Here is a 23,801-nt window from a genome sequence, read left to right as displayed (position 1 = left end):
CAGGGCATATGTATTGATGGCGTGGATTTTATTCTTCCCATTGAGCTGGCTCTTCAGGACCTGTCTTACCCTTTGATGGTATTTGGACATTGTTGCTTTACCTTGCCTCCTCATCATGGTTGCCGTATCCCTGTGGGATGCCGAGGTACTTCTAGCATGTCTGTACATCTATGTGCCCTGCTGGTACTTCCACTCCATCAGTATTGACTACCCTGCCTTTCTTTATTACCATCCGGCCACACTTCTCCAGTCCGAAGGACATCTTGATGTCTTCAATGTAGATCCTTGTCATGTGGATCAGTGAATTGATATCTTTCGTTTTTCACATACAGCTTGATGTGATCCATGTAGAGGAGGTGGCTGATGGTGCTTCCACTCTTGAACTTATATCTATAGCCAGACTCTCTAATTATCTGCTTGAAGATTAGGGGGTTGAAGCCTATGCAGAACAGCAATTGCGACAGTGCATCACCTTGGTATATGCCGCATTTGATGGTCGCTTGTGCTAGTTGTCTTGAGTTGACTTCCAATGTTGTTCTTCATAGCCCCATTGAGTTTCTGAGGAAGGTTCTTACTTTCGTGTTGACATTGTAGAGGGCCAAGCATTCACAGATCCATGTGTGTGGCGTTGAGTCATAGGCTTTCCTGTAGTCAGTCCAGGCTGTGCTGAGATTGGTCTGTCTGGACCTTGAGTCTTGAGCGACTGCTCTATCTACTAGGAGCTGGTGCTTAGAGCCTCTGGTGTCGATCCCAATGCCTTTCTGAGCTGGATTCATGTATTGGTTCATATGGTTCTGTAGCTTGGTGGCTATGATGCCTGACAGGAGTTTCCATGTTGTTGTAAGGCAGGTTATTGGGCGGTAATTGGATGGAACTGTTCCCTTTGTGAGGATCCATCATGATCAGCACTGTTCTTCATTGTGTTAGCCAAGCTGGGTGGTGGCCTGCTTCTAGCTGTTGGTTCATTTGCTTTGCCATGCGTTCATGTACCGCTGTTAATTTCTTTAGCCAGTAGGTGTGGATCATGTCTGGGCCAGGTGCTGTCCAGCTTTTCATGTTGTTGACACGCTGCTGGATGTCTGCTTCTGTAATGGTGACTGGTTCTCGCGCTAGGTGGTTGCTGTGTTTCATTCTCAGATCTTGCAGCCACATTGTACTGGTGTTGTGTGCTTATTCCTTCTCCTATATGTTCAGTCTCTGCTATTGGTGGAGTTGCTGTCTTTGTGCTGTTACTCTGTAGTTGGGAGTCCACCTTGGATGGTTCTTTGGAGAACAGGGCATTTATTTCCTTGGCCTAATGAAGGCATCAGTGATTCCAGTGGTGATAGGAGCACTTGGAGCAGTGACCCCTAAGGCTATGTGCACACGTTCAGGAATTCATGCAGAAAATTCCTGTGAAAATCCGGACATTTCTGGCAGATATCCGCATGAAATCCGCATGCGTTTCTTTGCACGTTTTTTGCGCGTTTTTGACGCGGTTTTGACGCGTTTTTTGCGCGTTTTTTTCCGGACATTTCCCAATGCATTAGACAGTGGGAAAACCGCGAAAAACCCACAAAATTAATGAGCAGGTTCATTATTTTTCCGCAATGCGTTTTTCATGCGGAAAAACGCACATCATGTGCACAGAAATTGCAGATTTCATTAAAAATGATAGGATGCTAAATGTATGCAGATTATTTGCGGTTTTATAGCGTTTTTATAGCACAAAAACGCTAGAAAACCGCAAATAATCTGCAATGTGTGCACATAGCCTAAGTTGGGAAAACTGCTACAACAGATCCCAGGAACAACATCTGAACTCTCTGTCCAGAAAAGCACAATGCTGGGAACAACCAGGATCTTGCGCAGAACCCTCAAACTCCCAGGCCTCTGGTAGAGAATGAGAAAGGACAAAAAAGACCACCCCCATTCGAGGGGGTGGGAAGGATTTTTTTTTATACACGCATGCATACACACACACGCATACACACACACGCATACACACACACGCATACACACACACGCATACACACACACACGCATACACACACACACGCATACACACACACACGCACACACACACACACGCACACACACACACACACGCATACACACATACATGTTTTTTCTTGTAAGAGCTCCACTGACATCTGTTTTAGCAAGTACCGGTAATTGGAATCCCCATGAAATAAAAAAAATTTGATCCCCTTTTTGTTAAGTCATGTTCACTTTTTATTTTTTTTTTGGCCAAGATTTTCCGAAAACGCAAGTAAAAGCACTGCTATTTTACCACCTTTTTGGAAAATTACAGCAGAAGAAATGAATCGCAAACACATCATATGACTGTGATGCTAGAAAAGCGACTCAAATATTTTTTATTTTATGGGGATTCCAATTATTGCTAAAACAGACATGTAAGGAGAGGTCTTGCAAAAAAAAAAAAAAAGAAAAGAAAATCTATCCTGGCAATAAAAACAAATAGCAAATGCATTGTGTGAACATGACTTTCATTACCTTTGCGTCGTGCCGTTTTGTGCATAAATTACCAGCTGGGTGTTATCATTCCTTTGTCATAGGGGTGTGTCCCTACATGGCCAGCACTGATTGGACTGTGTCAATTTGCACTCGCCTCCCACCAACTTGTAACAAACAGTCGTAATTCATCCGTTTCCAGTAGGAATAACAGAGGAACGGCACAATGTAGACTTCTAAGAATAAGTGATCCAGACTTGATTTTGAGAATAAATAACAAGAGAGGCTTCAGATCTTCTTCTTTCCATCACACATTCACGAACTATGAGGCTGCAAAAAAAAAAAAAAAAAAGGAAGCAGACAGTTAGTTGCAAAGTTTGGCCGTAAGGATCTGTAATATCCGATAGGAATACACGGAGAGGCCCTGGCATGGGGATTTATAGGGGAACAGAGAGAAATCTGGAGAAAAGGTATTTTTATTATGTGATTTAAGACTACACATCACTTATTTCAGAGGTTTCAGCTCTAAGCTCCATTACAAAAAAAAAAAATACTTCCTTCCTAGTCATGCATTAAGACCAGTGAAACTGCAATAGAAAAACATCAGATATCAAACAGTTTAATATGAGCCTAGAATGAAAGAAATCTGAAAGCGCTTCAGGCTATGTAAACCTTTCCTTTTTCCCAGGGTAGTAAGTAGAGTTTAAGATTTCTGCCTTTTCACATACTGATTAGCATGTCGGCGCAGCAAAAGGAGAAAACCAATGGTTTATTTGATTAATATCAGACGGCAAAATGGATTTCCAGCTGTGCCACGGAGGGGAATGAAAAAATATTGCACATTTCACATTGACCTATCTCAATGACCTGAAAAAGTCCGACATCTCTAATCAGGGAATGACTTATAGGTTTATGGAAATGGGTCTTGTTTTCATCCTTGCCACTTAAGAACTTCATGCCAATCAATTCCCGTCGAAGGTCCATTTGTAAATGGAGTGGTTGCATTTATTTTTGGATATTGGTGATGGATTGACGACTATTGAGCTTGTGCTTTTCCTTGGAGAGAAGTGTACATTTATCTATGTTTGGGTGGAAGAAAATGTAAAAGGTTAAAAGAAGAAAAAGAATAAAATAAAAATTATCTCAAATATTAAGTTGGTTGGATTGGCTTCCTTTTTTGTTACATGGTCTCCCAGCTGTATTTGTGTAACCCTGGAATAAATTAAAGCGGACCGATCACCTGATTTTTGCTCTTAATTTATTTCTTCTGCTCCATTTTTTTTAAATTAATCTGTTATGTGGTTCCTCTCTATTTAGTTTTACTTTTTATGCTGTTTACTAATGGAGCATGGCTTTCGGGATCCTCTGGGGCGTGTCTTTAGGCTTTGTTCCACACCCCCCTTAGTAAAAATGATTGCCTTTCTCCAGCAGTCCAATAGAGAATAAATTGAGCGGCAGAGCACATATTCAATCACCACTTCATTCAACAGGGGCTCGGAATATCCCCCTTTTCTAATGATCAAGGTGAGACTTCTACTCAGTTAAAACTTCTCACCAATCAAGGTTATTTAATAACATTTTCTTATTGGGATGATAGAATCCCATGTACTGAAATGTATCCAGTATTTTATAGTTTTGCATTTCCATTATTGCATATGAGGTTTTTTGCAGTATATGCATGAGATTCTGTGCGTTTTCTGTGAATTGATGTGCTTTTTTTGGTAGGGGGTCAGTTACTTTTTTACTTTATGTATGCATGAATTATGCTGTAGAGTTGGCTAATTTTTTCAGGCAGATTGCGGTTTTTCCTCCAAAGGCCTCTATTTTTTTTTTTGTTTGTTTTTCTTAGCTTAAAACAACACATATAAGAATTTATCTTGTGTTTTTTTTTTTTGTTTTTTTGTTTTTTTTCTATGACTTTTCACACTACTACTACTAAGTCTAAGAGGAATGTGAGAATCACATAGTTTGTATTGTAAAAAAAAAATCATAAAAAAATCGATTCCAAAAGACCGGAGTATGCAAAAAAAAAATTAATGAAACAACAATTTGTATTATAAATTTTTGTAAACATTAAAAATAGGACTGCAAAAATGTGTGTGTGTGTACGTGTGTGAAGGAAGCCTGTAAGGGTTGTCTTAGTGATGTAACATAAGTGTCTAAACAAAATTTGGTGGGGATGCAATAGAGATGACTGCAGCATAAGATGGGGGGATACAATAGCGATGACCGCAGCATAAGATGAAGGAACACAAGAGAGATGGCCGCAGCATAAGATGGGGGGATGCAATAGAGATGGCCGCAGCATAAGATGGGGGGGATACATGAGAGATGACAACAACATAAGATGGGGGGATGCAATAGAGATGGCCGCAGCATAAGATGGAGGGGATGCAATAGAGATGACAGTAGCATAAGATGGGGGGATGCAATAGAGATGACAGCAGCATATAGATGGAGGAGATGCAAGAGAGATGACCGCAGCATAAGATGGGGGGATGCAATAGAGATGGCCGCAGCATAAGATGGGGGGGATACATGAGAGATGGCCTCAGCATAAGATGGGGGGGGATACATGAGAGATGGCCGCAGCATAAGATGGAGGGGATGCAATAGAGATGACCGTAGCATAAGATGGGGGGATGCAATAGAGATGACAGCAGCATAAGATGGAGGGGATGCAATAGAGATGACCGTAGCATAAGATGGGGGGGATGCAATAGAGATGACCGCAGCATAAGATGGAGGAATACAAAAGAGATGACAACAACATAAGATGGGGGGATGCAAGAGAGATGACCGCAGCATAAGATGGAGGGGATGCAATAGAGATGACCGCAGCATAAGATGGAGGGATACAGGAGAGATGACAACAACATAAGATGGGGGGATGCAAGAGAGATGACCGCAGCATAAGATGGAGGGGATGCAATAGAGATGACCCCAGCATAAGATGGAGGGATACAGGAGAGATGGCCTTAGGATAAGATGGGGGGGATACATGAGAGATGGCCGCAGCATAAGATAGAGGGGATGCAATAGAGATGTCAGCAGCATAAGATGTAGGGATATAAGAGGGATGACCACAACATAAGATGGGGATTCATGAGAAATGACATCACCATGAGATAAAGGGGATGCAATAGAGATGACAATAGCATAAGATGAAGGGATACAAGAGAGATGACCGCAACATAAGATGGAGGGGATACAACAGAGATGATCGCAACATAAGATGGAGGGGATACAAGAGATGACTGCAGCATAAGATGGGGGGCACAAAACAGTTTATACTGTATTTTTAAACTGTGAGCTCCTTGGTTTCTTCTTTTGCGTTGAGTGTCTTGATTAAAAAAAAAAAACCTTTTTAATTTTTGTTCAACATGTTTACTCCTGGGCAAGAAGCCCATCCTACGTATGGATATACAGGGGTGCTATTGACAGGGTATTAAAGACCGCCCCATATAATAATAATATGAGGAACAACCATTGTTCTTGTATCCTATTAAGTCATACATACATTGTAGAGGAGGAATCCCCTCTTTGAGGCAGAGCAGACTGACTTGAGCCATCCTTGTGTTGTATGGACAGCCATTTTTCTCAGAATGCAATATTACACTTCCTCGGGAGAAGATGTTTGGCTTGACCGCACCTTTTTCAGGTAGAATCAACTGTTTACCGGACTGTATTTCTCTTACCCAACAACCCCTTTAAGCAATTCAGTCTTTGCTGTACTCAATAACTTCTGGTCTTTATTTGAGCTTTTATGACTTATTTCCTGAGGGCTGTTTTTTTTTAAATGAATTGGACACACTGTACCCAATTTAAAAAGGGCCCATTAAAGCAACTTCATCCCTTTTAAATAAATAATTAAATTTGAAAAAGATTAAAGCCAGCTGGCAATAAGTCTTATTTAATAACCCACTAATATGAGTTTTAATCCCATGGGAACCAGGCCAACCACAAATTATTTAGACACAAATGGATATAATAAGAGTGTTAATGAGGGTCGCCTCTTCAACCACTTACATGATCATGATGAGCTAGTGACGCTGGTTCCATTCATAAAGTACAGTCATCCTTAAACTCCGGAGGACATCATGTGAATTTGGACACAATTTTCACTTTTTTTTTGTATCAGAAATTCCTGTTTGTTAAATTTTAATATAGTGCATGCCAAAAAATGTAATTTCCTATGTGATGTAAAGCATAAGTATTACATACACGACAATACCTTTTTTATGTGTGTAAGAGCAAAGTTTTGGGCAGAATTGTTTACTGCTTTCTTATTTATTTTTATTTTATTTCACTCAACTTTTGTAGCATTTGAACCTTTTCCCACTGAAGGACTTGAATATTTTACACCCTGATCGTGGTTCAATACTGCAGTGCATCAGACCTGTCGGTCTTGCCCAGAAACTTGGCCTGTTAGGCCCTGCCATATGCAGGGTCTAACAGGCCACCATAGCTGGTTGAGGCCATTACTTGGGTTCAAATTGAGATGGCAAACTTTGGGACCCAATTGCTGGGTTCAAAGGTGTTTAAAGAGGGAGGTCCCTTCTTCTGTAAACCAACTACAGTGCTGCGGTCATGTCTCTTGCATCCCCCATCTTATGCTGCAGTCATCTCTCCTGTGTCCACCAACCCCTCCAGTCTTAGGCTGTGGTGATCTTTCCTGTGTCCTCCATGCCCCCCCTTCCCCGTCTTATGCTGCAGTTATCTCTCCTGTATCCACCGCCGTCTTATGCTGCGGTCATCTCTCCTGTATCCACCCCCGTCTTATGCTGCGGTCATCTCTCCTGTATCCACCCCTGTCTTATGCTGCGGTCATCTCTCCTGTATCCACCCCTGTCTTATGCTGCGGTCATCTCTCCTGTATCCACCGCCGTCTTATGCTGCGGTCATCTCTCCTGTATCCACCCCTGTCTTATGCTGCGGTCATCTCTCCTGTATCCAACGCCGTCTTATGCTGCGGTCATCTCTCCTGTATCCACCCCTGTCTTATGCTGCAGTCATCTCTCCTGTATCCACCCCTGTCTTATGCTGCGGTCATCTCTCCTGTATCCACCGCCGTCTTATGCTGCGGTCATCTCTCCTGTATCCACCCCTGTCTTATGCTGCAGTCATCTCTCCTGTATCCACCAACCCCTCCAGTCTTAGGCTGTGGTGATCTTTCCTGTGTCCTCCATGCCCCCCCTTCCCCGTCTTATGCTGCAGTTATCTCTCCTGTATCCACCGCCGTCTTATGCTGCAGTCATCTCTCCTGTATCCACCCCCGTCTTATGCTGCGGTCAACCCTCCTGTATCCACCCCCGTCTTATGCTGCGGTCATCTCTCCTGTATCCACCCCTGTCTTATGCTGCAGTCATCTCTCCTGTATCCACCAACCCCTCCAGTCTTAGGCTGTGGTGATCTTTCCTGTGTCCTCCATGCCCCCCCTTCCCCGTCTTATGCTGCAGTTATCTCTCCTGTATCCACCGCCGTCTTATGCTGCAGTCATCTCTCCTGTATCCACCCCCGTCTTATGCTGCGGTCATCTCTCCTGTATCCACCCCTGTCTTATGCTGCGGTCATCTCTCCTGTATCCACCCCTGTCTTATGCTGCGGTCATCTCTCCTGTATCCACCCCTGTCTTATGCTGCGGTCATCTCTCCTGTATCCACCGCCGTCTTATGCTGCGGTCATCTCTCCTGTATCCACCCCTGTCTTATGCTGTGGTCATCTCTCCTGTATCCACCCCCGTCTTATGCTGCGGTCATCTCTCCTGTATCCACCCCTGTCTTATGCTGTGGTCATCTCTCCTGTATCCACCCCTGTCTTATGCTGCGGTCATCTCTCCTGTATCCACCCCCGTCTTAAGCTGCGGTCCTCTCTCCTGTATCCACCCCTGTCTTATGCTGCAGTCATCTCTCCTGTATCCACCCCCGTCTTATGCTGCGGTCATCTCTCCTGTATCCACCCCCATCTTATGCTGCGGTCATCTCTCCTGTATCCACCCCCGTCTTATGCTGCGGTCATCTCTCCTGTATCCACCCCTGTCTTATGCTGCGGTCATCTCTCCTGTATCCACCCCTGTCTTATGCTGCGGTCATCTCTCCTGTATCCACCCCCGTCTTATGCTGCGGTCATCTCTCCTGTATCCACCCCTGTCTTATGCTGCGGTCATCTCTCCTGTATCCACCCCCGTCTTATGCTGCGGTCATCTCTCCTGTATCCACCCCCGTCTTATGCTGCGGTCATCTCTCCTGTTTCCACCTCCCCCCCGTTTTATGCTGCGGTCACCTCCTGTACCGCCCTCCCCCGTCTTCTGCTGCCATAAAAATGCACTTCAGCTGTTAAGGAATTAAACCGTTGTGTCAGGCTTTTATAGCTAGTTTGTTCCAATCACAATAATTTCACCCTCTGCTTTTTCCACTGATAATTTTAGTCATGAACCTTTTACCGAACCCGCCATCAATCTGTCACATTTTGACCTCTTTACAATCTCATTTCCCGTTCTCAGTAATTATGTACAGTAATCCAGATTTGTTGTCTTAGTTGCATCAGTGCCGCAGCAGAGAGATTGCAATCCGCTTTTAGTTTTATTTTCGTTTGGCTCGCGATCATTATTATTAATTTTAGTTTGGGATTTCCTTTACTTATCAAGCTTGCAACCTATAAATGCAGAAATGTGAAGAGGAAAGTAACATGGGCTCTAGTGCCTCTTTTTGTAGGAAGAATCTTAGAATTCGATATTGACCCCATAAAGTGCATTGCTATATGACTTAGGGTAAAAAGCCAAACCAGAATCTTCTCCTGCCACAGACTACTATTTTTAAGTTCTTTCCCTTTGTTGAATGCCTTTCTCCCAGCCAGTAAGTCTTCTTACATTGCACTGACGAGGAGCATAAATCCCGGAACAGTTGTGTGCAAGTGGAAATGTTCTCCTTCTGGAAAAGATTCTGACTTGGATTTATATCCTAAGTCAAATAGAAAAGACTCTTTTAAGGTTCAGTATTGACTTGTTGGATTACTGTCACCTTTAAGTGGCTCTAGAGACCCTGTTTAATTCCTCTGTGAAGAGACTTTGTTTGCATACCTTTTTTTTAGGAAGCTTTGTCTGGTATCCTTAAAACGGGGATGTCTAACTCCAATACACAGAGGGCCAAAATTACAAATTTGTACAAAGTCACAGGTCAGCCTTTATATTTATTAGAAAAATGTGTACCATTGAGGAAACAAACTTAGAGATTGTCCCAGCAACAAAGTACATTTTAATTGGTAAATCTTATGAGGCAGACCACATGACGGGAGCGTTGGATATTTCCGCAGGAGTATACATAAAAATAGTAGGTTCCCATAGCAATAGTTCTAATTGGGGCCCCTCCCCACTCCAACAAAAACTGTAATGTTCGGCAGGGTCACAGAATGGGACATGTCACAACTTTTCATCCTTTACAAAGTAATTTTCTCCCTTTTGAAGCCCCTAAATTGCCCTTTCATTGTCCCTATGAAGTATAATGCCAACAAAAGTGCCCCCCTAAACTCGGTAAGATTTCCCCACAGTGAATTACACCACTGTATACTCCATACGCTTTGTATGATGACCCTATTGTACTCCCCCACCTCAACTCCCCTGGCAAAGTATGGTGACCCCAACTTGGATCCCCATACAGCCCTACATACAATATAATGGGCCCCATATAGTCCTCCATACAGTATAATGGGCCCCATATTGTCCTCCATACAGTATAATAGGACCCACATAGTCCTCCTTACAGTATAATGGGCCCTGTATAATCCTCCATACAGTATAATGGGCCCCGTATAATCCTCCATACAGTATAATGGGCCCAGTATAATCCTCCATATAGTATAATGGGACCCACATAGTCCTCCATACAGTATAATGGGACCCTTATAGTCCTCCATACAGTATAATGGGCTCCATATAGTCCTCAACACAGTATAATGGACCCCCTATAGTCCTCCTTACAGTATAATGGGACCCAAATAGTCCTCTTAAAAAAATTTTTTAATCTTTCTTTATATATCACTAAATATCTATCTTTCTTTTCAAAAATTCCCCCCCAAAATTACATTTTAACACTCGAGGTAATTTTTTGATGATGGCTTCCCTTTAGACCAGCGTGGTGGTTTCATTAAGGAAAAACTTTATCTCTTAGACCCTCGTTGTAAGGTGAAATGTGAACCTGTTTGCAGTAAATATCGCTCAACAATAAATATTTTATTTATGTGATGTGGATCTATTTTACAATACAATATTTTTTCTTATTTGTTCAAATTGTGTTTGTGTTTATTCCCTTTTGCACTTTTGTGTTAAATTTATAATCACACAGTAGTAATTTACACTTCAAGCAAAAAAAAAATTGAAATTCAGTTTCTCGAGCGTATAAGTTAGCAATAGAATTCACAAACCCTACGTGCTCAAGATCTTCAGTGTTATTCAGGGCAATTGAAACGCAAAAAAAAGTGTTATAATTGTGTCTACGCCAAGCACCAGCCCAAATTACTTCCCGTGAGGGTTTATCAGGCAGGCATTTGCTTAGCAAGGACGTTTTCCTGCCCCCATCAAAAAGGCTGGCTGTTTCATCTATGATATAAGAGGCCAACCTCAAGGGAAGACATGGAGATATCATGAACAAGTTTATTTATTATTACTCACCTTGCTCTAGTTATTTAATCCTTCTTGCTGATTTCAGATCCTTTTTCTAAGAGGAAAAAGTTGCTCCAAATTTTCTTTTCTTTTGAATTTTTTTGGTTGATACTTTTATGCAGTGTTCGCTATGAATGCCGTATCTCTGTAAATGGTCACCATCTTTTCAGCAAACTTTTTCTTAATTAATAGTACATGTGAATATAAGAAACTTTTTAATATATCTTTTCAGAGAAAGCTGCTTTTTTTTTCTCCACTTATGAGACACTTCTCCTTTTTTCCCCTGCCTCCCTGAAGTTGTAATTTACTTTGAAAACTGCTAAAATCAGTCTTGGTTAAAGGGAATTTGTCATTATGATTAAACTGCCTCCAAACCGTATATATGTGCATGCAGGATTTTGACATCTAAAACCATTGACATCTTTTATATCTTCTATCTGTTGCTGCACTCCCAAGTAATAAACATTCTCTATCACATAGTAATGGAACGTTAAAAGCTCTTGGTGTAACAGACCAATTAAGAAGTCACGGTCTCCTGGTGTTGTTTTTTCATTTTCCCAGCACCAGCTTCTTTAGCCTATTTGTCTGAGTGACATCAGGCAACAGGTGAGGAAATTGGATGGTGAGCTATCAGTCGAGCTAAGGAGACCAGTGCTGAGTAGAGAAGCAACCTGTGGAGACAAAGCTTAAGAAGTGCTTTGTCACAACCAGAGCACTTACTATCTTATTTGTATATGAATGAAAATGCTAATTGCTTTGGAATGCAGCAACAGATAGAAGATGTAAAGTTGTCAATATATGTATATATCAAAGACCTGCATGTCCATATATGCGGTTTGGGACGGGGGTTGATCTAACCAACAAATATTCTTTAAAACAAGATAAATTGCCAACTCACTGAGTTGTCAGATTATAGCTACCTATTGAAGTCCGTTTTAAAAGGGGAAGGGGAGTAATAAGAAGGGAGGATCATAGAGCTAGAGAGAGGGAGATAAACACCAGAAGGCAGGAGTTTCTTCTGTGTGTGTTTATGTCACCCTAGTGCTGAATTCACAGCTACACTGCTCAGTACAGCTATTTTATCTTCTCGATGCTGTTGCCATTACGGAGTAGGATATAATGGCCAGATGTGGTGTTATTCCGGATGTACACACAATCAGGTTCTTCTTAAGTCACCTGAAATTACATGTATTCTTTAACTAAAAAAAAGTATAGTATAATCACAATTTTTTTAAAAGTAAGAATACAAAAATATGTTTTTTAACATTACTGTAATATGAATTTTTTTTTTCAGGGTGCTGCGCTGAAATATCTGCCAACTATTGTGAATGATGTGAAGCTTGTGTTTGATCCAAAGGAGTTAAGGTAGGTAGCCATCCTAACTAATACCACCACCACTAGGAGATAGAATTCTGCTTAGAAGTCGTTAACTTCAATATTTTCTAGGTCGACCTCCAAAGTATTAGAATGGTCCACTAGCCTAAAATCCGCTTTTGTGAAAATTTGTTTTTAGAACCAAAGAAATGTTGTAATTTATAAACCAGTTGAAAAATGTAAAATAAGTTTAGTACAATAAAAACCCCCAAAACTGTCAAATCCTGCTCTGATACTCCTGACGCTGACGTCCCAGCCGGACTGGAGCGATGGAGTGAAAATAAGGACCGCCCACTGGACTGCTAAGCATAGAAAGTGAGGCTTTCAGTGCATTAAAGGGGTATTGTCATCTCACACTTGTGGCATATCCAATGGGGCATCAATCTGGAGAACGGAGCCCATTCACATGCCGCTATCAGTGGCGAAGTTTTTGAAATTCCCGTTCACCTGAATTCTGACCACCTCTCCACTGTGCATCACGTCCTGTTCCTGAGATTGATGTCCTTTTTTTCTGGCACCCCTACAATACATTGTTGGCATATCCCATGGATGTGCCATAAATATCTACGGTGTATTCCCCCTTTTAATGCACTTAGATCCCAGCTCTTTTATGCCTTGGAGTCCAGTGGGCGGTGTTGGCGGTCAAGTTCCGTACATTCGAGCATCCTGTTTGTGAGATCCGCATCTGCTATAAATTTGTATTCAGCAGATATGCTATAAATGTGTCCCATTAAAGGGAATCTGTCACCTATTTAAGCTTTTTGAGTTAGGACTACGACCGGAGCTACTAATCTCACCCGGATACAACCTGTCTGCCCATATTCCTCACTCAAAAGGGCGACCGATTCCATCAAAATGTAGTAGAACCTGTGCAACATGAGCGATTCCTTTTAAAACCTCCAAAGAAAGGGACATTTCAAAATTATTGGAATTCTGAATGTTTCATTTTTTTTTATTTTTGCTTTATTTAAATATTTATTTTCTAAAAAATGCTCATCATAATAGTTGAGAATTTTTTTTTTACTAGTGTTTTGTATTTAAAAGTTAATTTTTCTTTTCCGCAGCAAACTTTTTACCGACTTCATCCTGAACGTTCCCAGAGATCGCCTCGTTCGACAGAAGCTCTACTGCCTTATTGAGATAGTACACAGCGACCTTTTCAGCCAGCTCGGTAAGAAGGGAACGGTCTGCTTCACTGCATTTTATGCCCGATAATAGTCATTTACCTCGAGGAAAGCCGCAGTACGGACCATTTTAATGCTTTATGTGACGCCGGCAGTGTCGCTGTGATAAGTGGCATCAAGGTGACTTTCTATACATTCTCGCAAACATTGGGCTGGGGCAGTATAACTGCATTTCTATCACTTCCCTTTCTAAGTAGTACATTTTTTTTGAGTATAGGCTTTTTTTTTTCTTCTGGCATTTACGGTTATTTGTCCGCGCTTGAAAATGTAGGTCATATACAATGGTGCAGATCAATATCAGATCCAAGTCTTCTGTGGGATTTACCCTCTAATGCAAGCAAATTAGATTTCAGTCCATTTCCCAGTTTAGGTCAGAATTGATCTTTTTAGTTTATTATGTATTTACTCATATGGAGTTTTGTACTCTGAGCTCTACTCAGTTTACGAATTTAGGAAAGTCCCTTGTAGGTATATTGCAGCATTGTATTCTGCAGCAATGTACACATCATTACTTACATCAGTCCCTGTCCTTACTCTAATTTTAAAGGAAATTGAAATCTAGAAATTATAATTTGATGGAGTTATCCAGGAGTATATTATTGTTTTTTTTTCCTATGGGCTTAAGAACTAGCAGGCAGATAGTTGCTGACTACCTGCCTATTGTACCTGGCTCCAATCTCTGCCGACACAGAGCTGTCACAGACCACTCCTGCCAGCAATTCAGCTGCTTTTCCTCCCCTCTGCTCTGGTGATGGGGCATGACGGCTGACGTCATGCTGATTGACAGTTGCAAGGAGCCAGCTGTCAATCAGCATGACGTCGACAGGCCCAATCGACAGAGCAACTTGCAAGAAGAAGAGTTGATGTAGTGCAGCCGAATCACCGGCAGGAGCGGTTGTTGACTGCTTTGAGCCGACACCTGGTAGAACAGGCAAGTAGCTTAACTGTATTGGGCCACGTTCAATATTTGGTCAGTATTTTACATCAGTGTTTGTAAGCCAAAATCAGGGCTGGAAAGGTGCCCTGCCTCCTTACTAAAAGCCCAGCTCCTGGGAGAAAATGATCTTTATTTCTCCCGAGAATCACCGGCTTTCAGTTAGAGGCGTGCTGAGGTGGCTCCAGTCACTTCTCACAGTATTGTGAGTGCTGGCTATATGTACATCCTGGCACTTTGACTGACAGCTGAATCTGCACTGATTCACTGAAAGGCCGGCTGTCAGTCAAAGTTCCAGGATGTACGTACAGCGGACTTTCACACTGTAGCCATCACAGCACGCCTGTAAGGCCGGGATCACACATGCGAGAAACACGTCCGTGTCTCGCATGTGAAATCCAAGCTCAGGCGCCGACACTCGGGAGCGGAGCGTGCGGCTCCATGTGTTGCTATGCGGCCGCACGCTCCACTCTGGAGTGCCGGCGCCAGAGGAGGGATTTCACATGCGAGACACGGACGTGTTTCTCGCATGTGTGAACCCGTCCTAAGGCTGAAACCCATTGGTAATAGGAGGAATACATTTAATCCTTTCCTAGTGACTGGGCACCTATTTAACCTGCAAATTAGCTCCATATCTGCAGGTTAATAGCGTTATTTGACATCACAGGTTCCATTTAATCATGCTGCAGGCTGAGTAGAGGGGAGAGGCTCCTGCTGCAGTCAGTTGTCTTAAATGCACACATCAGAAAATGAGGAAGGAGGTCATGGCAGAGATCTTAGGACACATTTGTTTTCTCAATTTTAATATGAGACAAAACTAGATAAAAGAAAGAGATTAAGGAGGAAATTGCTGGAATATACATGGTGGTCCAAAAGTAGGTGGACAGTATGTGTAACGGGGAGATTTATAAAACATTGTTTTTTGGGGTTCAAAGTTCTCACCACACATCTAGATAAGTTCCTTTGGGGGTCTAGTTTCCAAAATGGGGTCACTTGTGGGGGGTTTCTACTGTTTAGGTACATCAGGGGCTCTCCAAACGCGACATGACGCCCTCAGACCATTCCATCAAAGTCTGCATTCCAAAAAGTCACTACTTCTCTTCCAAGCTCCGACGTGCGCCCAAACAGTGGTTTACCCCCACATATGGGGAATCGGAGTACTCAGGACAAACTGGACTACTTTTACAGTCCACTTTCTCCTTTTACCCTTGGGAAAAAAATTTTTTTGCTAAAAGATCATTTTTGTGACTAAAAAGTTAAATGTTCTTTTTTTTCCTTCCATGTTGCTTCTGCTGCTTTATTAACTCTGAAGGGTTAATAAACTTCTTGAATGTGGTTTTGATCACCTTAAGGGGTGCAGTTTTTAGAACGGTGTCACTTTTGGGTATTTTCACCCATATAGACCCCTTAAACTGACTTCAAACGTGAGGTGGTCCCTAAAGAAATGGTTTTATAAATTTTGTTGTAAAAATGAGAAATCGCCGGTCAAATTTTAACCCTTATAACTTCCTAACAAAAAAATTATGTTTCCAAAATTGTGCTGATGTAAAGTAGACGTGTGGGAAATGTTTATTAACTATTTTGTGTCACATAACTCTCTGGTTTAACAGAATAAAAATTCAAAATAATAATAATAAATCAAAATAAATGTTCTTATTTTCTGTCCACCTACTTTTGGACCACCCTGTATATTTGTTCCCCATTTTGTGTATAAAGGTTTTTTTTCTTAACCTCATAAATGGTTAAAATTGAAAGTTTGAAGTCTACTTATGAAAAATCCAATGCCTTCTCAAGAATGGAGGGATTTCTCATTTAATTAACTGCGCGTTGCCCAAGTTACTTCTTCTAGACTGGTGGCTGGTCTCCTACTCAAGCAGTGTAGTCTTTACCAGTTCTCGGCTGTAGAGCTTGTATATGCTACTCTGAAGATAGCCAGATCGCTGGGTCTGGCCAACTTCAGTGCCGCAGAAATAAAGCTGCCTCTGCATGTAACGGAGCTCTCAATCAAGAATGCACCACTTCTCCGGCAAGCAGGAGTCAGAGGACTGGTGTGCTTCTGAAGAATGAAGATGAGAAAAACTTTTTAATGTTCTTTTAAACAGTACAGGCTCTCTCTCTGTATTGTACAGTTCCACTGGCACCAGTAATTAGAAAGTGTCTTATTAGTAAGGACAAACCAGCATGACATGAGTAAAGGAAGAAAAAGAAGCTCTAAGAAAAGATGATCTAGAAAGGTTTTTACATGAATTTCTCCTCTATACCAACACAGCCATGTTAGGCAAGATGACAGGTCTTCATTAAAGCCTTTTTTGTTTTTAATTTCCTGTAATCTATATCTCCAGCATATTGTGCAGCGCTGTACAGAGATTGATGAGCCTTTACATCAGTGGTCCCCAACTCCAGGCCTCGAGGGCCGCCAACAGTGCAGGTTTTCAGGATTTCCTTAGTATTGCACAGGGGTTGGAATCATCACCTGTGCAGATGATCACATTACCACCGATGCAATACTAAAGAAATCCTGAAAACCTGCACTGTTGGCGGCCCTCAAGGCCTGGAGTTGGGGACCCCTGCTTTACATTCACACCAAGGCCGGGTTCACAGGAAGCTGTGTCCTGTTGGCAGCGCCTGTCGGTGAGCGAGCAGGCAGACTGCCTCCGTTGGTCAGGATATGGTACTGTGCCAGTTTCCAAATTGATCTCCTACAAATCAGCAGCTGCTTTGATTTAGCTCCTGCGTAAGGGAAAATTAAAGCAGTGCATCTTGTGAAGCAAGAGCCAACACTATTTGTTGTACTCGCTTATATAGCGCCATCATATTCTGTGGTGCTTTACAGACTTCATCATCACTGTCCCCATTGGGGAAACAAGCTACATTCCCTATCAACATGTCTTTGGAGTGTGGGAGGAAATGGGAGAACCAGAAGGAAACCCAGTAGTGATGAGCAAACGTGCTCGAATAAAGTGTTATGTGAGCATGCTCGGGTGATACCTGAGTGTCTTTGGAGTGCTCAAAAAATATGTCCTAGTCCCCGCGCTTGCATGTCTCGCAGCTGTTCGACAGTCGCAACACATGCAGGGATTGCCTAATAAGCAAACAATCCCTGCAAGTGTTGGGGCTGTCGAACAGCCATGAGATATGCAGTCCCGGTGACTAGGACATATTTTTTGAGCGCTCCAAAGACACTAAGGTAGCACCTGAGCATGCTTAGATAACACCTTTTCCGAGCACATTTGCTCATCAATAAATCTCACACACGGGGAGAACATACTGTATAAACCTTTAAATCTTTACTTTTGTGGGGTTTCAGCCGAGGACCCCAACGCTGCAAAGCAACAGCGCTAACCACCGATCCACCTCACTGCCGACGTCCCCTGTACTCAGGCACAATGCGATATAATCTCAGGACCTCCGTCTGTTCCTCAACTGTAGATGAGACTGGACGTGTACGTCTGCAAATGTGGAGAGGATCATAGTAATGATGACAAAAAAGAAAAGTACAAAATGATTGAAAAACCTTGAATTTGTACGTAGAAACCTTTTTACAAAGCTCCGATCCATATCAAGGAAAATCCCTTTAAAGGCGCAAAGAAGAAACTAAAGCATGGAGAACGTCTAAACTCTATCAACATCATTCCCCCGGTTGGATTTCAGCCCAGGACATCGGTGCCTCAAAGCCCCATAGCCTCAGGCTTAACCTTGCAAGTTCAGAAGGATATTGATCTGATGCATGAAGAAACCAACCCATCTCCGTAATTGTACCGAGGGATCAGTCAGTGGCTGCCATTGGTATTCTCTGCCTGTCTTCTGCTCCGTTACATTAGAGCCCATCGCACACATAAGTGTCTTTATACAGAGGTGATATTGTTCTCTCTCCGTATCTCAGATGGAGAGCGCCATGTATCAGCCGTTACGGATGTACAGCCATCATAGGAAGCAGCCATTATGGCTTACCAAATATACTTATTCCAGGTAGACATCAGTGATTGGAAAAACAAGTTTTCTTCTTTTTTTTTTCCAATGGAAAGCAAGGTCCACATGCATCAAAAATGTTACAGGTCTGCAGCTCTGCATAGGTAGCACCAGGTACGTGGATCAGGATAAATAAATAATACATAAATAAATTATAACCACATGCAGCAGAGTTTTTCTACACATATGTCGACCCAAAGCATGGATTTATTTTAAAGAAATGGACACCCTTTTTGACCTTTAAATACAGTATTTTTTATATATGGTATGCCTGTGGTTAATATAATATGTCATCAATCTTAATTCCTTCATTTATTTTCAGACCCCCTGATCCAAGGGTCAGATTTTTCTCATGTAGGCGTGTCTCTCCCAGGAATGACAAAGACTGTCTGGCACTTCCAAGCTAATGTGAACCGGTGCTAACTAGGAGCAGCTACCTCCATGTACAATAAGCAAAAAAGTAGCACTCTGTAGTGCTAAAGCACGTCAATGTGAAATATATGAAATATGAATGCTGCTTCTGGATACTAAAAAAAAATGAGATGCGTAGCTCATAATTTGGCCAATTCATGCATGCCCAGCAACCAACGACAAGGTGGTCTCAAAACTGATGGGTCCTAACTAGTGATGAGCGAATGTGCTCGTTACTCGAGATTTCTGAGCATGCTCGGGTGTTTTCTGAGTATTTCAGCGTGCTCGGAATTTGTTTGAGTCGCCGCAGCTGCATGATTTCCGGCTGTAAGACAACCTGAACACATGCAGCTGTGGAGACAAAATCATAATCTACGAGCACATCCAAAATACTCGGAGAACACCCGAGTGTGCTCGGAAATCTCGAGTAACGAGCACACTCCCCCATCTCTAGTCCTAACATGTCTAATGTGAATACTTCTCTAAGACTGAAGTCTGAATTCCTGGGTTGATGTTGAATGTAGGCTGGATGTGAGGTCCGTGTCTATCCATGGGTGGCGCTGTCTTCACTAGCTTTGATCTATCAACACTGTTTCTGCACTTGCTTCCTTTCATGTACTTTCCTCCCTATCTGTAGGTTTTCTCCGCCCTTCCATTCTTTGTACTGTGGAGATCTGTTTGCACCTCCTTCCCTCCTGTTATCTCTAATACTGAGAGAAGGGATTGGTAGCATTTTTCCAGATACATGAAGGACTTACAGACCTCTCCGCGAAGCCGTTGACATTTTTTATTGAACACTTTTTCTTAAATTCCTTAACTTGGCATTTAGGAAATAATTTACCGTATATACTCAAGTATAAGCTGACATTTTCAGCCCATTTTTTGGGGCTGAAAGTGTCTCTCTCGGCTTATACTCGAGTCGTGGTCCCAGGGGGTCGGCAGGGGATGGGGAGCGGCGGCTGTCACATAACTCACCTGCTCCTGCCGTGGTCCTTGTATCTCCAATGGTCTCCGGATGCATAGTCATTACTTTAATGAGCGGTGCCACATGACTGCTGAACACCGGAACAAGCTGTCTGCGCCCGGAGAAGATCTGTCACTGAGAAGCAGGGACCGCGCCGGGAGCAGGTGAGTACAACGGGGGTGAGCATTGCGCGATATTCACCTGTCATCGCTCCACCGCCGGGTTGCCGCTCCATCTTCCGCGTCCTCTGGCTGTGACTGTTTGGGTCAGAGGCCGCGATGACGTGTTTAGTGCGTGCCTTCTGCCTGAACAGTCAGAGAGCCCGAAGATGGAGCAGCGCACGGCGGTGGAACGAGGACAGGTGAATATTGCAAGTGTCGGGGGGCCTGAGCGATGAGAGGCAAGTATGTGATATTTTTGTATTTTTTAATCACAGCAACAGCGTATGGGGCATAATCTATGGACCATCTTATGGGGCCATGAACCATTATGCAGCATTGTATGGGGCATAATCTATGGAGCATCTTATGGGGCCATCAACCTTTGTGCAGCACTGTATGGGGCAAATGTGTCTTATGGGGCCATTATTATACATTATATGGGGCTCCTGATTTAATATGGATATTCAAAAACACTTAACCTACTGATGTCTCAATTAATTTTACTTTTATTGGTATCTATTTATATTTTTGAAATTTACCGGTAGCTGCTGCATTTTCCACTCTAGGCTTATACTCGAGTCATTAAGTTTTTCCAGTTTTTTGTGGCAAAATTAGGGGGGTCGACTTATACTTGGGTCGGCTTATACTCGAGTATATACGGGTAGCTATAAAAAAAAATTTGCATGGGAAGGTGTAACACAGCTTTTGGTGCACAAAGAGCAGGATGAAGTAAAAATATACAATCAAATCTTAATGTTGCGCTTTATCTGTCAATACGCAGGAAAATCTGTGTTTGTGCATAATTGTTAAAATGAAAATGAAAAAAGGCACTTTACTTACCGTACATAACCCCCATAACAAATCTTCTACTGATGGTTCCCTTAATGGAGGATCAGAGTAGTCATCTACTGCTGTGCTATAATCAAGAAAAGCAGAGTATGTAATGAAGGATTAGATCAACGCGTTTCGAAGTTGAACCAATTTCTTAATCCGGAGAATCACAAACTTAAAATGTTCTAAAGTAATTACCTTTAGGAATCTTCACTGGCAGAGAACCAACATTTAGTGTGGGTTTCCTCCTATAAATTCCCCCTCGGATTTTGGCAGCTTTTCTGCGGAATGTTTATGCAGCAAATCTGACATTTGTGGATTCTAAGGGATCGTTTCAGTTGCCCAGTTGTTTACAGGGGCTCTCTTTCTGCTTTAGACTATTGATCGCTACTTTGTAGAAGTGGAGTGCTGAAAAATAGCAAAAAGGGCAGGAGATGCTTACCTGCCTAGGCCTAGGCAGATAAGCATCTCCTGCCCTTTTTGCTATTCTTCTGAATTTTTGGAGGATCTTTGAATCCTGTTTTTGTGCTAGCATTGGTTAGTGTAGAAGTGGAGTGCTGCAACGATCAGTGGGAAATCTGGACTGTAAGGGAAATTGTACATTTCACAGTGCCCAAAAAGGTAGTCTACGTAATGCATGACGGGTCCTCCCGAGCAAGAGACGGTTTAACACTTCTCTCCATGCCACGATCCGGAGACTGCCTGTTTATTAGGCAATATCTGCATGTGTTGCGGCTGCCTAACAGGTGCAGGGACGTAAACATATTTTTCTAGCGCGCCAAAGATACTCGGATCGGATAGCACCTTATCTGAACACATTCGCTCATCACTTTTTGTACAGAGCCATTGTGCCAGTCATGAGAAATCTGGTGTAGAAGCCATGTACAAATCAAGCTGGAAGTGCACTAGGGGCGTGTCGTTGCACCCGAAAAAAAAGTCCAACTGCAGTGACACGTCCCTCGCGCACTTATAGCTTGATTTGTGCATGACTTCTACTCTAGATTTCTCATGATCAGAAGTCGACAAAAAAAGTATGATTTTGATGAATGGCCTTGTGCCTATAAAGCCGTATGACTACTCTTATATGTAAAGATGAGATGAGAGATTCCGTTTAAATTCATAAAGGGTTCATTCCTCTACAGCGCCACCACAGGAGAAATGTAGAAAAGCATTTCTCATTATTATCAGTGAACTGGACATGCAGTGTATGGATGTGCTTTTTCTAGCTGGTGTCCGCTCTGACTAATAGATTAGGGATCTACAAGAGGGATCCGGTCTATACAGAGTATTTAATAATGGGTTTTCTAAACCAGGAAAAGCTTTGGGCAGGGATGTTCTGGTTTTCTTTCTAAAGAGGGCAGCTGTATTTGGAGTCTTGTAGACCAGCTGACTGAATATGGAGTCTCATTGGCCACTCTAAATGGATGAGAAGTCTGATATAGCTTAACATTGTGTCAAATACGTATCCTATAGAAGTGAATGGGAACAAGAAAGATGACCATTTCCTTCTTATGCAATTAATAAGGTTCCCGAGGACGTGTCGGCTGCTATTTGTCCAGTGTTTTGATAAGATTTCTGAATCCTGACAGTATGCGGTGCACTCAGTGTCATGAATCACTGGTATTTGCGGACTTCCATCCATATTGATACGATGTCTGGTTTCTCTTAACACGAGTGGATTGAGAGAAGCCGAGCACGTCTAGTCTGCATGTGACCACATGTATATAAATGGCGTATTGCGGTTACTTGGCTGCCCGCTCTCGCCGGAAATACCGGAGAATCCCGACAGTGTGTGCACAGCACTTTGTTAGGATTCGGACGACTGCAGTCACATATCAGAACCCATTTTAAGTATTCCAAGTGATGTCTGTTTTCTGTCTGTCTCATTGTTAGACGTCCATTCTCCTCGGTGTAACAGTTTGCTTTGTCTGCAGAGTGCAGAGAAATCTTGCTCCCAATGATGACCGATCAGCTGAAGCATCACTTGGAGCGGCAGGAGGAACTTGAAGCTTGTTGCCAATTGCTTAGTAACATCCTGGAGGTGCTTTACAGGAAAGACGTGGTTAGTAATGGGAAAAGCTTGCTTATAAACCCCAAAATTGTATTATACCATTTATCTCTGTGTTGCCAGACACTGATCCTTCCTAATCAAGTCATTTACATTGGATGGTTACTACCGATGAGCGAACGTGCTGGGATAAGCTGTTCTCATGCTCAGGTGCTCATCGAGCGTCTTCGGCAGGCTCGAAAAATATATTCAAGTCCTTGCAGCTGTTGGAGAGCTGCAACCCATGCAGGGATCGGCTGTTTGTTAGCTGTTTGTTAGCCGATCCCTGCATGCGTTGCAGTTGTCGAACAGCCCCGAGACATGCAGCCGCGGGGACTCAATCATATTATTCCAGCACTCCGAAGACACTTGTTAACGCACAAGCATGCTTGGATAAGACCTTACCTGAGCACGTCCGCTCATCACTAGTAACTACCCTTTAATGGGTTGTCCAGGACTTTAAAATCGATGACCTGTTCACTTGAGGTTTTATCAGCATGAGCTCAGTGGGGGTCCTATACCTGAATTCCCCAGAGGTCAGCAAAAAATCCACTTTTACAGCAGCAAACAATGCAATGTACAGAACACATTGCTTACTGGCCGCTGTGATTATCACCCATTCAATTCAATTAAGTTTTGGACAACTTTTTTAAGATCAATGTCCTCTCTTGTACACCATATGCATTTTTCTTTTATCAAAATAGGACCAAAATTCATTCTTTACTGATTAATTACGGTACTTAGTCTATTTTTTATAGAGGAAATCTTTATTCCATTTATTCAGTCTCAGACCTCCCGACATGCAGTTTGCAGCCT

General features: G+C 42.5%; 1 protein-coding gene across 1 annotated transcript in view; it reads left to right on the top strand.

The window, feature by feature from the left end:
* Positions 1-23,801, top strand: part of DOCK1 (dedicator of cytokinesis 1) — a 421,618-nt gene that overhangs the window by 147,907 nt on the left and 249,910 nt on the right. Inside the window, exons 24-26 of the mRNA XM_069753948.1 lie at positions 12,405-12,475; positions 13,549-13,655; positions 22,873-23,000. Coding sequence (XP_069610049.1) covers positions 12,405-12,475; positions 13,549-13,655; positions 22,873-23,000 — 306 coding nt within the window. The remainder of the gene's footprint in view (positions 1-12,404; positions 12,476-13,548; positions 13,656-22,872; positions 23,001-23,801) is intronic.

This window comes from Ranitomeya imitator, chromosome 2 (genome assembly GCF_032444005.1).
Source record: "Ranitomeya imitator isolate aRanImi1 chromosome 2, aRanImi1.pri, whole genome shotgun sequence".
Lineage (NCBI taxonomy): Eukaryota > Metazoa > Chordata > Amphibia > Anura > Dendrobatidae > Ranitomeya > Ranitomeya imitator.
Note: the sequence above shows the minus strand (reverse complement) of the source record. Positions and strands in the feature narration are given on the sequence as shown.